The 14,341-nt window shown below is 44.1% G+C and overlaps 1 protein-coding gene across 2 annotated transcripts; it reads right to left on the reverse strand.

The window, feature by feature from the left end:
- Positions 1 to 3,248: 3,248 nt before the first annotated feature.
- Positions 3,249 to 11,143, reverse strand: prpf18 (PRP18 pre-mRNA processing factor 18 homolog (yeast)). 2 transcript variants are annotated; one of them, XM_062547368.1, is made up of 11 exons: positions 11,009 to 11,143; positions 10,328 to 10,405; positions 9,703 to 9,729; positions 8,021 to 8,125; positions 6,897 to 7,010; positions 6,019 to 6,165; positions 5,555 to 5,623; positions 5,112 to 5,252; positions 4,689 to 4,760; positions 4,055 to 4,210; positions 3,249 to 3,820 (listed from the first exon to the last, which is right to left on the reverse strand). In XM_062547368.1, the coding sequence occupies exons 1-11, from the start codon at positions 11,072 to 11,074 to the stop codon at positions 3,740 to 3,742; spliced, it is 1,056 nt and encodes a 351-aa protein (XP_062403352.1). In that variant the 5' UTR covers positions 11,075 to 11,143; the 3' UTR covers positions 3,249 to 3,739. The 2 variants fall into 2 exon arrangements, with proteins under 2 accessions (XP_062403352.1, XP_062403353.1); XM_062547369.1 differs by lacking the exon at positions 9,703 to 9,729 and having other exon boundaries at positions 11,009 to 11,135.
- Positions 11,144 to 14,341: the final 3,198 nt, after the last annotated feature.

The following is a 14,341-nucleotide window of genomic DNA, read 5'->3' on the forward strand; positions in this document are numbered from 1 at the left end:
TGAATACGCTCAGCTGGCATTCGGAACCCTCCAGAGATGGAGCAGTGACTGTATGAAGGAATGTTCTGGGTCTTTTCTTCTCCGGAGAGGTCGAGGTGGTGGTGTTGGAAACAAGCTCAGTTCAGGATGTTGTCGTCAGCTGTGTGGAGGCTGGAGCTAGAGGAAGAGAGAGAAAGAGAGAGGTAGAGAGAGGGAGGGAGGGAGGGAGGGAAGATTTGCTTTGGAATGGAATGCCAATCTAAACTCTAATGACTGTGCTGATTGATTGATTATCCCTCGTGTTCTTTCAGAAGTAGCTGGCTCTGGGTGTAGAGAGGTCACAAGTAATCCTGAAGGTCACTGAAGCACCGGCTACTCTATTCTTTACCGTAAAACTGACTTTAAACTTTATTTACAGTATGTACATTTGATACAGTGCATGTTTGCATTAATTTAATCGTTTTAGCCTTGTGGATAGAAAAGCCTGAATTATAGAATGATAGAAATAAAGAAAATTGAATGTGTAATAGTAAGTTTTGTAGTGGTAGTGTCCATAGAGCTACAGAAGCCAAGAAACTACAAAGTACAACGAAACAACAAAAGAAATCTTGGGCTCAGAACTAAAGCAACTAGCAAGAAAGAGACCTTTAGAGAGTCCAGCTGTTCATTTTCACAACTAGGCCTTCAGTCTAATAAAAATCCGGTATCTCTCGCAAGCAGGGTTCCCATGGCAATGCTCGGGAGGTTGGGCGGAGTCAGGAGCAATGCGTTCCGGCCTTCGAGAACAGCTGGAAGCCGTTACTGCGTTGCGCCATGAGAAAGTGGTCCCTGCTATTTTTCTTTTCTCTTTCACTGTACTCGCTTTTTTTCTCGGTGCCGAAGGCAGTTTTGAAATACTTTTGTTTATAGCATGGAGCATCCTGGCGCCATGGAAACAGCTGTCATGAGGATGTGTGGTGCGTGCTATGAACCAGATTTTTTTTTCTAAGGGGTAGCCCACGAGATTTGAGCTGGGTGAGATAGGGGAGGGGGCAGCGAGAGAGAAAGAGCAGCACTTGTGAGCCTTTTCGGTTCATGAACTCTGTCTGGCTCTGGCCATTTGAAGTCCCATCCGTTCATGCCCCCTGTCTGACCAGGGGATACTGTTGCGTAGAGGCTTCTTGTGGGGGAGGGGGGGAAAGTAGCCAAGATGGAAAGTTCAGATTTCGATGACCTAGAGTAGAGCAGAGAGAAAGTGAGAGTAGAAGGCATATGAGCAAAGGGAAGAGGAGAGGAGGAGAGGGCAAGAGAGGAGAGGAGGGGGAGGGGAGGGCAAGAGAGGAGAGGAGGAAGAGGGAAGAGAAGGAGGAGAGAGCAAGAGAGGAGAGGAGGAAGAGGGGAGGGCAAGAGAGGAGAGGAGGGGGAGGGGAGGGCAAGAGAGGAGAGGAGGGGGAGGGGAGGGCAAGAGAGGAGAGGAGGGGGAGGGGAGGGCAAGAGAGGAGAGGAGGGGGAGGGGAGGGCAAGAGAGGAGAGGAGGTCAAGAGAGGAGAAGAGGAGAAGGGGAGAGAAGGAGGAGAGAGCAAGAGAGGAGAGGAGGGGGAGGGGAGGGCAAAAGAGGAGAGGAGGAAGAGGGAAGAGAAGGAGGAGAGAGCAAGAGAGGAGAGGAGGAGGGGAGGGCAAGAAAGGAGAGGAGGAGGGGAGGGCAAGAGAGGAGAGGAGGAGGGCAAAAGAGGAGGAGAGGAGGAAGAGGGGAGGGCAAGAGAGGAGAGGAGGAGGGGAGATCAAGAGAGGAGAAGAGGAGGAGGGCAAGAAGCAAGGACATAAAGCGGAGTAATCAAGGATCTCTGGTGCAGGCTTGAAGCTGAGGAGGTGGAGGAGAGGAAGGAGAGACATGGGGTGCCTCTCAACATCTCTCCTCAATGGCCGTTCCCACTGATCTATAACTAAAACTGGATAGACTATCCAATTGTTGCCGCCCCATCATTCTTTATGTAGATCAGTGAGGATTGAGGCCCGAGTAGGAAGGGAGAACGTATACAAGCTGAATGAGGCGCACCCATGATGGTAAGAGCGAAGGACAAGGGGGAGGAGGGGCTAGAGAGGAGCGAGTGACAGGAAGCAGAGGGAGAGTTTATTATCAGGGTCTGATTCAGTGTGGTCCACGTAACATGGGATGACCAACGTCAGCCTGGAGGGACATCTAAGCCCTGACTATTTTCCTGTTTAGTTAGAACAGCTGGAGGACCTTCATGGCAAGTCATGCCGTCACTCCCTTGATGCACATCACTGTAAACAAAACTCTGCTCCTGATTTTTTTCCCCCCTTCCTATTGGCTGACTGGCTGTCCATTCATCTGTGCTATCAATATTCGCATCAGAAAGGACAGTAGAGAGTAAAAGCAAAGGACGATGGCGGCGTGTGAGGAAGGAGAGGAGATAAGAGCGAGAGAGACAGAGGAACAGGAAGGAGAGGGGGAAAGTTGATCAACGGTGACAATCGCTTATCCAACAGACGTCTATCAGAGAGGACAGAGGAATGTGCAAACGTTGTACGACAGGAGAGAGGGTGGGAGGAGAGATCTGGAGCTTGAATGAAAGTGTGATGGAATGCAGTGCAGGTTTAGATGTAGTTGGGGGGAGGGGGTGGGGGGCAGATAGGAACAGATAGAGGGCTTGGATTAGCAGGGAAACGTAGCCTGAACAGAAGAGTAGAGAGAGAAAGAAAGAAGAAGAGAAAGAGAGAGAGCCAGCAAGGGAGAGAGACAGAGATGGAGAGAGGGAGACAGAGAGAGAGAGCAAGGGAGACACAGAGATGGAGAGAGAGAGAGAGAGAGAGAGAGAGAGAGAGAGAGAGAGAGAGAGGCTGCCTTTGCCCTGTGACTCACTGCCTCACTGTTGACGGCGTCACAGGAACACAGTGGAGTCACTCCATCCGTCCTACGCCAGCACTCCGTGTCCCGATCTGGGAAGTGCAGATAAGGAGGGATGGAGAAAGCTAAATCTGGAGCCACTTTCCTCAGACTAAACCCAGTGAGTCAGGACCCAGTGCTCTTGCCAAGTGTGTGTCATGACGTGTGTGTGTGTGTGTGTGTGTGTGTGTGTGTTTCCTGTGGGCTTCATTCCAGTGTGACACCATCGTTGGTGACCAAGGGGAGGAATGAAGTAATGAGTAATCTATCTCTTCATACACACACACACACACACATATTGTCAGTCAAACACATACACACATGTACACACATGAGCAGTCAGTCAAACACATACCCCCATCATAAATGTCAACAGGAGAACTTGGTTGAGAATGTTTAATTAAAACACAAAAATACAGGTGAACACGATGGTCAAAGACAGTTTGGGTCCTAAAATAGACGCCGCTCTAAAATAGGCCATTTCCACCCACCACTCCACACTGGTCTGGAGAGATCTGCATAATAAAACTTAGGCACCTCGTCCCTCATCAGCCCCAAAAAAACAATTCTGCTTTGCTTTTCTTTCCTCTCTCGCATGCGCACACACACACGCACGCACGCACGCACACACACACACACGCATGCACGCACACACAGCCAGTCGACACACATAGCTGTAGCCCATTGCCGTTTGTGACACTGAAAATATTATCACACTGACAATGCATGATGAAGCAGTGTTGGGACATTTGTGTAAAAATAACTTGAAGAATGACATGTCCTCCTCTATTTACACATGGACAAATGTGTGAGTGTTTATTGTGTGTGTACACAAACACACACACACACAAAGGACATCATCTCCGTAGAAAATCAGAGGGCCTTGTACTCCACACACTTAGAGGGGTCTGTGGAGAAATGCTTCTGGCAGATGGTCATCAACCTCTTCATTCCCTACAGATTACAGACAAAAGGACAAGACCAAGTCAGACCACAGCCACAAGACACCACATGTTCACACTGTCTGTCCACACACACACACACACACACACACACACACACACACACACACACCACAAATGTTTCCAAGTCACAGAGCTGATGAGAAGAGTGAAAAGTGTGCAAACATGTTTCAGTCCACCTTTGAAACACACACACACACACACACACACACACACACACACACACCTGGATGTACTTGCGCTGGGTCTCGTCGTTCAGCACGTGTGCCACGTGTTTGGAGAAGATCTTCTCTCGTCCCGTACGGGCGTGGATGCCCACCATGGTCACTCCGATGGGCCAGGGGGCGTTGCCAATGGCCATCTGTAGGTAGGCATCATTGGCCTGTGGACACAACACTCTGATGTTAAATACACCGATGATGACCAGGTACAATAGGAACCACTACTATACACACACCGCAGTGGTAGGCCTACAATTACGATTACGGTACTCACCAAACAAGCTGATATAAGATGAAACCGCTCTTAGAAGAGTCAAATGCTGTGCTTACTGCTGCACCAACATTCTATGCAAACATTACATTCTATACTAACGTCCTTGTCGTATAGTGGCCTGAATATCTTCCTTTTTGGTAAGTCGTTTGGGATAAATAAATATATCAGCTGAATAATTAAATGTATATATGTATGTATGTATGTATGTACACAGATGCAATGCACAGGCAATGCAAATCCCATAAGTCTACTGGGGGAAAACTCTTCATTGGGTTACATTGCCTGATTAAGGAAGACGTACAAGAATGTGTTCAAGTCTGTCTGGAGTGCAATAGTTGATGGGGTGAATGGGTGACAGCGCCTACCTTCACATATTCTCTCTGCAGCATGAACTTGATAATGTCTGTGATGGACTCTTTGATGTCTGCGGGCAAAGTCTGAAAAACAGGAGAAGAAAAGCTTAAACGTAAGAGTATTCCCACCACATGAAACACCTTCCTTCGTCCCTCAATGTGGGAAAATGAATACCGTAATTCCCCAACTATTAGTCACGGCTTACACATTGATTTTGCAGAATTTCTTCAGCTATGAGGTTAATACATGGGGGCAGTTAACATGGTATTAATACGGTTTTGTTTCTTTTAACTTGCATAAAACACTGCCCTGTGGCTAATATACAGTGCAGCTAATACACAGGAAATTACTGTACAGGTAAAAAAGGGAACCAATAGACACCCAATAAGTTCTTTTGTAACATGCTCGTTCATCAACATATCAGACAGTCGTACCTTCTTGCGCAGCTTCCTGAAGAGGGGCTTGAGGTAAGATTCCGTCTGTGACTGAGTAGCACTGGCCAGCTTGCCCTGGACACTTCGCTTGACATGATCCTCTCTTGAATTCAGGTCCTTAGCCCACACACCTAACAAGAACTACATCACACACACACACACACACACACACATACGAGAGAGAATCGTTCACCTCATTAATTTGTGCCTTTAATATTCCTTTATGATCTAGCGGTGGTAGTGTAGTGGCTACACAGGAGCTGAGCTAACATGCAATTGTCTGAAATTCCCAGCTTCCACTGTTGTGCCCTTGAGCAAGGCACTCAACGCCAAGTTGCTCCAGGGACCATGTAATCCCTTGTAATATAGCTGACACATGTAAATTGCTTTGGGCAACAGTGTCTGCTAAATTAATAAATGTAGTTCAGAAACTCTTCTCTCACCCTCAAGACTTTGTGAATGACGTCCTGGTCACCATTGTCATCTCCAGTGCCCAAGGACTCTCCCAATGCCTGCAAAATAACAAAACAAACAAACAAACAAACATCATTATTTCATGAACAATAATGACAAAACCAAAATGTTTCTGGCATGTCATCAAGCTTTTGTTACATTCCTGAGCCTATTAGGAACGAGCATGTGTGCTGAAGCTTCGAATGCTGAATGCTTGGAACCAACGGCTGCATTTCAGCAGCTATTGAGAGGAATGATAGCACCACCTGGTGGACAAAATGTACTATCACAACAGAACTTTGTAGCAATACATTCCATAACCAGTCTATTATTGAGCAATAGCACTAAATGTGAAGTAGTACCAAAATTAAGTACAATAACACTGTTTTACATGTCAGGTAGGCTAGTGTGTGTGTGTGTGTGTGTGTGTGTGTGTGTGTGTGTGTGTGTGTACCTGCAGTTCCTCTATGGTGGTGTTCTCTTCGTGCACTTTCAGGTCGTGCTGTGTGTCGACCTCACCGGCCTCTTGTCCTCCCACAACCTCATTGAGGTACTGCTGGTCAATCTTGTCCATGGCAGCCTTCAGGTCATTCCTCAAGCCCTGCGCACACACACACACACACACACACACACACACACAGACACAGACACAGACACAGACACAGACACAGACACACACAGGTATTACAGCACTGGCCAGTCAAGGCAAGCTAGCACTAGGGGCAAAGCCACACATGTGTACAGTATGTGGAAGCAGGGTGAGAAAACATGTCTGCCACTTATGTTGCTATGGCAGCCGCAGCACATATACAATGTGTATTTCAAACGGTTAAAAAGATTAAATCAACCTGATTAAAGAGGTTTAGTGAAATTATGAAGATAGTGGAATGGTGTGATGTGATGATTGCTAATAGAATGATGTGATTATGTGATAAGATGTGATGTGATGATGATTGATGGAATGGTGTGGTGTGATGTGATGATGGTTAGTGGAATGGTGTGACGTGATTTGCTGTGATGATGGTTAGTGGAATGATGTGATGTGATGATGGTTAGTGGAATGATGTGATGTGATGTGATGATGGTTAGTGGAATGATGTGATGTGATAATGGTTAGTGGAATGGTGTGATGTGATGATGGTTAGTGGAATGATGTGATGTGATGATGGTTAGTGGAATGATGTGACGTGATAATGGTTAGTGGAATGGTGTGATGTGATGATGGTTAGTGGAATGATGTGATGTGATGATGGTTAGTGGAATGATGTGATGTGATGGTTAGTGGAATGGTGTAATGCGATGGTGTGATCTAATGATGGCTAGTAGCCTTGCCTTGTTGACTTCTGGTGCGAGGATCTCAATTTTCCTCAGCCTCTGGAAGGCTTCATAGTCGGACTCGCCAAACAGCCGGACAGGCTCTCCACGCTCCCGAAGCCGGCGGATCACCTGGACACATCATACATGATCATGACCTCCATGAAATACACACACACACAACATATCTACTACAAACTACTACCAATAACACCTGCATTAGAAACCACACAACTCATGGACTGCCATTTGCAAAGCATCCATGATATGGTATCCTTACAGCATCTACCCAGGACCTCTAAACATCTAAACCTCTAAACATTAATCAATTCTCTGTTTTCTATGTTTATGTTTTCTGTTAATATGAACACTCATTATTTCCATTATTGATGGAAATCTTGTTATAATTATCATTATTAATGCTGTTGTTAAAACTACTGTTGCTATTTTTACTATTGTTATTATTATTATTAATGTAGGCTTTTCAAATATATTTGTATATATGCCGCATTCATATACTAGAAGTTGCTTTGAACAAACTACCATAACCATAAACATCTCATGAACTAACTCAGCTGCCATTTCCATCATTGCTAATGTGTTGCCTTTGTCTGCGTCTTCTTCTTCACCGATTAGCATTAAGCTTTGCATCTTTAGAAAACCAGTCATGTTTTTGAATGGCCGTGCATCATTCCCTCAGTTTGCCTTGAGATGGGAGAAATACGAATTTCAATGTTGGACTTCCTGCTTTATTTTACATCATTGAAAGCAGGAAGTCCTATTCATGGGTTTCATTGAAATCTGTATTTCTCCCATCTCAAGGCAAACTGAGGGAATGATGCACGACCATTCAAAAACATGACTGGTTTTCTAAAGATGCAAAGCTTAATGCTAATCGGTGAAGTGTCCCTTTAACTACTGGAACTGTAGGCATTTGCTTGGTTCAGAACATGATGCAACATTGTATGACATAAAACACAGGGCTTAAAGTAAGGAATACTTTCATGTCTGTAATTACCAGAAATGTCTGAAGCTGGTATACTGTACATTAGGCAGTCAAATCTTAAAACAGCCCTGCCCAGGCCTGAAATCAGGCACAGTGCCTGAGAAATGTAAGCCCTGGAAACAGAATGCATGTGTACCTCCTGTCGAGAGAGGGACATCGGAAGTTTCTCCTCCGTCAGCTCCAGCTCGAGCACGGGATTGGTTGAACTGGATGGCTTCGCCTCTTCCTTTTTCTCCTCTGGCTGCAACGTGTGCGATGTTGAGAGAGAGCAGAGTAGACAGAAGTGAATGATTAAAGCGCAAATGGGAAATGAAAACTCAAGTCATCAGGGCTCACAAGCACAACTTGGGATGCATGGCAAATCATTCAGTGCATCTCAGTCGACATGTTATGGAAACCGTTTTAGGGGAGGGGAGGGGAGGGGGCTTTACCCTGACAACAACACACCGACACCAAAAGCTCCGGCAACTTGTCCCTACTGCTCTATTGCGAGATGACAACTCTACCACATGCAATGCAAATTATGCTCCAAGCCGCCTACCTTAAGATGCCTGACGCTGACGAGTAGAAATGCAGTAGCACAAAATGCAGCATTGGAATTGATCAAGATTCCTGGAGAAAAAGCCTTGCCCTCACCACATGAAGATGTATGAAAGCCCATCTCATGGCCCTCTCATGTCTATCACACCTGAACGAGTCCAAGCAAAATGGCAAATGGCCAATCCATGTGCTCTGTCTAGAGATGACTGAAACAGCAATGAGATGGGAATGGGAAGGGCAGTTTTCCCAGTCTGAGATGCACTATTGACTCATGCGGTCTCTCAAAAAACAAACATGCACTGATATGTGCCTCTGGCAAATCTTACTTGGAGCATCTTGAATGAAGAAATAAAGGGAAAACAACAACAACAACAACAACAACAAATATTTGCACAAAATCAGAGGTCGAAGTGCAACACACCACAAAATTCCTAACCATTACTCTTGATGGTGGAGAGAGACGGCCTCAGAAAGACCCAGACTTTAACTGGAATATCAATTCAGTTTTCCATACCAAGACATTCAACTTAACCAAACAAATCCCAGTCTTGCACAAACAAAATGCACTTGCAAAAAAAAAAAAAACATTGAAATGCAATTCCAATCATCACTTGAAAAAAAAAAAAAAAAAAAAAACCTGAAGGATTGCTCCACATTGCTGCCAAGTCCAACAACTTTGTGCAACACTGAGCGGCCAAGCTAACCACACCTGTCCAAGATACACCACTCATTCTTTTTCCATGCAAGGACCAGACAGCTGGAGCTTAAAGGGATAGTTTGGGTTTTAAGACACGAAGTTATATGGGTTCCCTGTCAGCAACGTTGTGCATCAGCACTGACTTACCCCCCGACAGCATCCTGTGAGCCGAGATCCAGCCGGTTTTTGATTCCTGCGCAGCCTTCAGCTGTCAGTAGCGCGCAGTGATAGGAATCGAGAAAAATAGTGCCAAGTGATAACGAGGTTTGAATTTTTCCTGGACAACGTTTTTGTGGTGCAAATATATCACTCTTTTGAACGCATATGGCTTTGAGAAGAAAAACACTTTACTTTTGTGACCCCAGCAACTTGCCGGACTACTTTCTTCAGCATCAAAAACCGGCTGGATCTCGGCTCACAGGACGCTGTCGGGGGGTAAGTCAGTGCTGATGCACAACGTTGCTGACAGGGAACCCATATAACTTTGTGTCTTAAAACCCGAACTATCCCTTTAAGGCCTGACACATGCTCCAAGACCTAAACACAGAGCAGTCGGCACGGAGGCTCTGTCTGAGTCCTACCTGTCCCGCGGGCTTTTCAATAGCAACCTACACATGCAACAAGGACAGAGGGACAGTTGGTTAAAGGGAGGGGGGGGGGGGGGGGGGGGGGGTCATGTAGGTCACATAAACTGGGTCAGGGGCTCGTTACAGTCTTGTCTTCCAGCCCCCTCAGTCCAAGTGTATGTGGGGGTTAGAATAACGGGTAAATAAATTAAATGGTGAGAGAACAATTTAATTGAACACATAAAGGCTACGTTTACACTGCATGGTTTTGGTCATTTCCAATTTGTTTAGACAAACCTTAACAAGTTTCAAGGCAAAACAGATCTGAATCAGTCTGTTATGCTTGTTTGCAACTTCTGTCAAAGAGATTACAAATAGGGCCGCACTGACTGCCCTCAATCACTGTAAATGTAGCCTAAGATTCACATTTTGACACAGTTCATAAAAACACTGCTCCAATATAACAAACACAGTAGCAACCTCATAGTTAATAAATTAATTTAACAAAATCAATATGCACTGACAACAGCATAATACTCTGTTGGACTTTTCTGTGGTGACTAGAGACTACATACATTTCAATATGAAGTCAGATTTGACTAACTGCATGGTGATCATTGCAATGTATGGTGAGAGTTACCTTGTAACCACATCTTTTGTAATACTCTTCCTCCTCCTTCCGTGCAAGATCAGCTCGCTTGAAGTATTTTTTGGAATCCTTGATAATAAACAAAAACAAATTAAAAATAGAACGGGGACGCAAAATGACATCACACTGCAAGTAAACCTACACCCCACACACACACACACACACACACACACACACACACACACACACACACACACACACACACACACACACACACACACCACACACACACAACACACACACACACACACACACACACACACACACACACACACCTAATAATAACCCGTGTGTGTCATACACATTTAAAAGCTACAAAGGCGACCTAGGTAAAAAGCGCACATATAATTGCAACATCAAAACACACACGAATTAGACCACTAACAAACAACGTTATGTGGCTAATGTTACGTGGCTAGCATGTTACACAAAATAACCAACACTCCTTGCTATAACTTTCATGAGTGGTGTTTTCGTGGAACCGACCATTTCAGAAAAGAATCGGCAGTATTATATGGGTAGATCTAGCTATACAAATTTTAGAAAAGGATTTTAAACGCTGAGAATGGCTAGCTGCCACATATGCTGGCTATGATAACTAAGCTACGTTAGCATAGCTAGCGTACAATACTTTCTTCCATCACTACAGCGAGGTTAGTACCTGTTACTCACATCTACAAGGTGTTTCTCTTCCATCACCTTCCTCTTCCTTGCGATTTCGGCTTTAAGGATATCCATATTCAATACTGAAAACTTGATTGTTGATTCACAATAATCTGTTAGCTACCAGCTTGGAGTCTTCTTCTGGTTATGTGAAACAACTAACAACACTTATTATTTTAACTACATTATAACATTACTGCCACCTAGCGGATTGGCATAATCCTGTGTTTGTTAGGCTGGCCTACAGCGTCGGCGAAACACCTTGCACAAACGTAGGCCTACTTGCACACAGAAGGAATTTGTCAGAATATTACTTTATGTCCAAGTCACATTTCCATGAAACTTTGAAAATTGTAAATGACAAACTCTCATTTCAAGTGTTCAGCGCTGTATATTATTGTATGACCTACAACAAAAAGATTTAGTGTTTTCACTGAATATATAGCCTATCCATTTATTCAAATGACAGCCTACACAGCACTAAATGGAAAACGTTTTAAAATATTAATAATAATCATTGTTTGTAAATGTTTTGTCATTTTCATCCAGATAAAGCTTGGCGTGGAGAGATCATTTCCACATTTCTATCCTGTTCATGGGTGTTGGATTTTGCCCTTCAGCTCAGACGAAACCTGCACAGATCTCTCCTGCTTCCTGTCCCCGTTTGCTGGAACCAATCACAAACTGGCTTATGGCCCAGGTGCATCCAGATCGTTGGTCTGATAGGTTTAAGGACTATCCAAGTGTACAGTCATTTGAATTACACCCATTGATCATGCATCTTGTGCAGAAATACAACACAGACTGCCAATACTACTCCAAAGATTGATCTTATAGCAGGCTATCTTGTTCTCATACCGAGGACGTCTATTGTCTTTAGCCTACGTCATTAGTCATCAGTGTCTTGCTCCTCACCTGACGGCCATTCATAGATGAGCCAGACTCCCTGACAGTGCAGTCCTATACAAATCATCATTCTCTTGGACTACCCTCCGATGAATACTCTGAACACCTTTCAGCATTTCAACCATAACCTGAGTAAATGTCCTCACTTGAACTGTTCAGCATTCACACTAGATGGGGCACAGAGTTTGGCGCCATCTACTGTTTAATCTAACTGTCTCATTAAAAAAAAAAACTCTCACACCTTTCACAAAACTGTACAGAAGAAAAATGTGTTAATCAAATGTCAGTGTTTTCCAGTTGTCCAAACACTGTAGGCCTACTGAATGTGCCTTCTTCATTTCAGTGTTAGGGCATTTGGTGCAGACTGTTGTTTTAACAGAACTGTCTCAAAGCTATTTTATAAAGGACCAGTATTTATTTCTGTAGGGTTTTCACTCTTCAGCCTTGACCCCTGGTTGGCCTGATACCCTGAAGTATTAGCTGCAATTAAGCTAAAGGCAAATTCTGTCTTATTTCGACAAATCTCACTAATTCAAGTGAGTTCCATTACATGTGGCTTACAGGAATACTCAGTAGCCTAACCATCATTTATGCCACTGAACTAGCCTGCTCTAGCAGCCTAACCTTCAAGCTGTCTTGTAAAAATAAATAAATACAAAATAAATATTCCACAATTTAGAGGGCATTATTTCAAATATTTATTTTTGCCATTTTAAGCCACTGAACTAGCCTCAAAATATCATATAAGAACAACCCATTGTATCTATAGTGCTTTGCAAATACTGTATTTTACAGCCCTTCCTCAGACTTAGGGTGACCACCTGTCCCGCTTTACGTTGTACTGTACAGCAATTTTACCCTTTGTCCCGCCTCACGCAAATTGAGCATCTGTCCCGCTTTTTCGTTCGACCCTGGCCAATTGAAAATAAATACACATACGCCCACAGGCGTAGTGTTAACTTATGTCCAATAGTTCAAAGGAGAGCAATAAAATCGGTAGTCGAGGCTGAGTCGTACGTCAATCAAACTGTTGCTTGGTGCACGAACGCCTCCGCAACGTTGTCAAAGATCTCAAATTGGAGAGCGCGCTCCTCGGTCAGGTTAAGCAGCCATGGCCAGTGTGGCCACAAGAAAGAGAAGATCACTTTCAGCGAATGGACCGCAACATATAGCCTACTCTTGGCAAAGACCTATAGACGGCGAAGCAGAGAGGGCATTTTGCATTTGCGTTTTTCTCTGGGGCATGGTGAAGAATACGATGTGAAGCGACATGGTGCAAGTGAGTCCTACAAAACTAAAAAAACACTCCGAGAGCGCAGACCTAGGCCAAGCGAAAACACAACCGCCTCCTGGATAACTCCCATTTAATCGTTTTCCGTGGGTCATTATTTCAGACATTTCCTGAAAATCCCATCCTTAACTTTTTGAGTTATCTTGCGAACCAACAGACAGACAAACAAACAGACAAACAAGCCCCGATGAAAATAACCTCCTTGGCAGATAAAAAAAAAACACATCAAAGAAACATGCAAATCATAAAAGATTCTGGTTTACCTATTTGCACTGAAATAGTTCAACTTTCTATGCAAGCCTCTTTGTGTGTTTTAAGAATTTGATTCACTGAGTGCATTCTTTCAGCTGCATAATGCCTGGTCCATTGGACAGCTGACAATTTTGATAGTCCCAATAAAGATGAGATGTTGCGAAATTAATGTTTTGTCTTTTAGCCTAGGTAGTGTCTTAATCTTATGTCGGTAGATTACAAAAAATGTTGCTTAGTAAATTAGATCTGGCAATATATCTTAAGTTTAAAGTTATTACGTCTGTCCCACATTGTCCCTCTTTACCATGCTACTTGTCCCACATTTTGTCTGACTGGAGGTGGTCACCCTACTCAGACTAGGGCTTAAAACATAAGGCCTACTAGCTAAACAAATAAAAGGAACTTTATTAGGAGCTCTCCGGGGTGCGCAAACGCGTGACTAAACTGTTTTTCAACCTAATGACATATATGAACTGGGGTATTGGTGTTTGGCCTAAAATTGTATTAATCTTAATCTTGTTGCACCAGTCTACAATCCAGTTCACCTCGTGTTGTAGGCTATTTAGACTAATCATTGTCACTCATGAGCGATGATGGTGGCGTCATCTGCACATTTCACTTTTGACTGAGTAGTGGTGAGATATCAAGTCATAGATCAAGAAAAACAGAGGCGATAACACACTGCCTGTAGCACCCGTATTGAGAATCAGACGTCATCACTGTATCATTGTTAACCTTGACTGATTGAATTCTGTTCCTCAGAAAGTCCAGTATCCAGTGACATGAAGCTGGCCATGCCTTGAGAGGATCAACTGGGCCGAGCAAGTAAGTGAACAAGATGCACTATTTTGCACGAGTGTTCTTTGATTCCAGGTGTTGTGTTTCATGAACAG

The sequence above is a fragment of the Sardina pilchardus genome, chromosome 10 (genome assembly GCF_963854185.1).
Source record: "Sardina pilchardus chromosome 10, fSarPil1.1, whole genome shotgun sequence".
Lineage (NCBI taxonomy): Eukaryota > Metazoa > Chordata > Actinopteri > Clupeiformes > Clupeidae > Sardina > Sardina pilchardus.

Coding starts and splice junctions, on each gene's coding strand:
- prpf18 (XM_062547368.1), bottom strand. CDS start 11,074: ATGGATATCCTTAAAGCCGAAATCGCAAGGAAGAGGAAGGTGATGGAA. Junction 7,011..8,020: donor TGTCCCTCTCTCGACAGGAG/GTACACATGCAT, acceptor TGATGTGTCCAG/GTGATCCGCCGGCTTCGGGA. Junction 4,211..4,688: donor TGCAGAGAGAATATGTGAAG/GTAGGCGCTGTC, acceptor TTGTGTCCACAG/GCCAATGATGCCTACCTACA.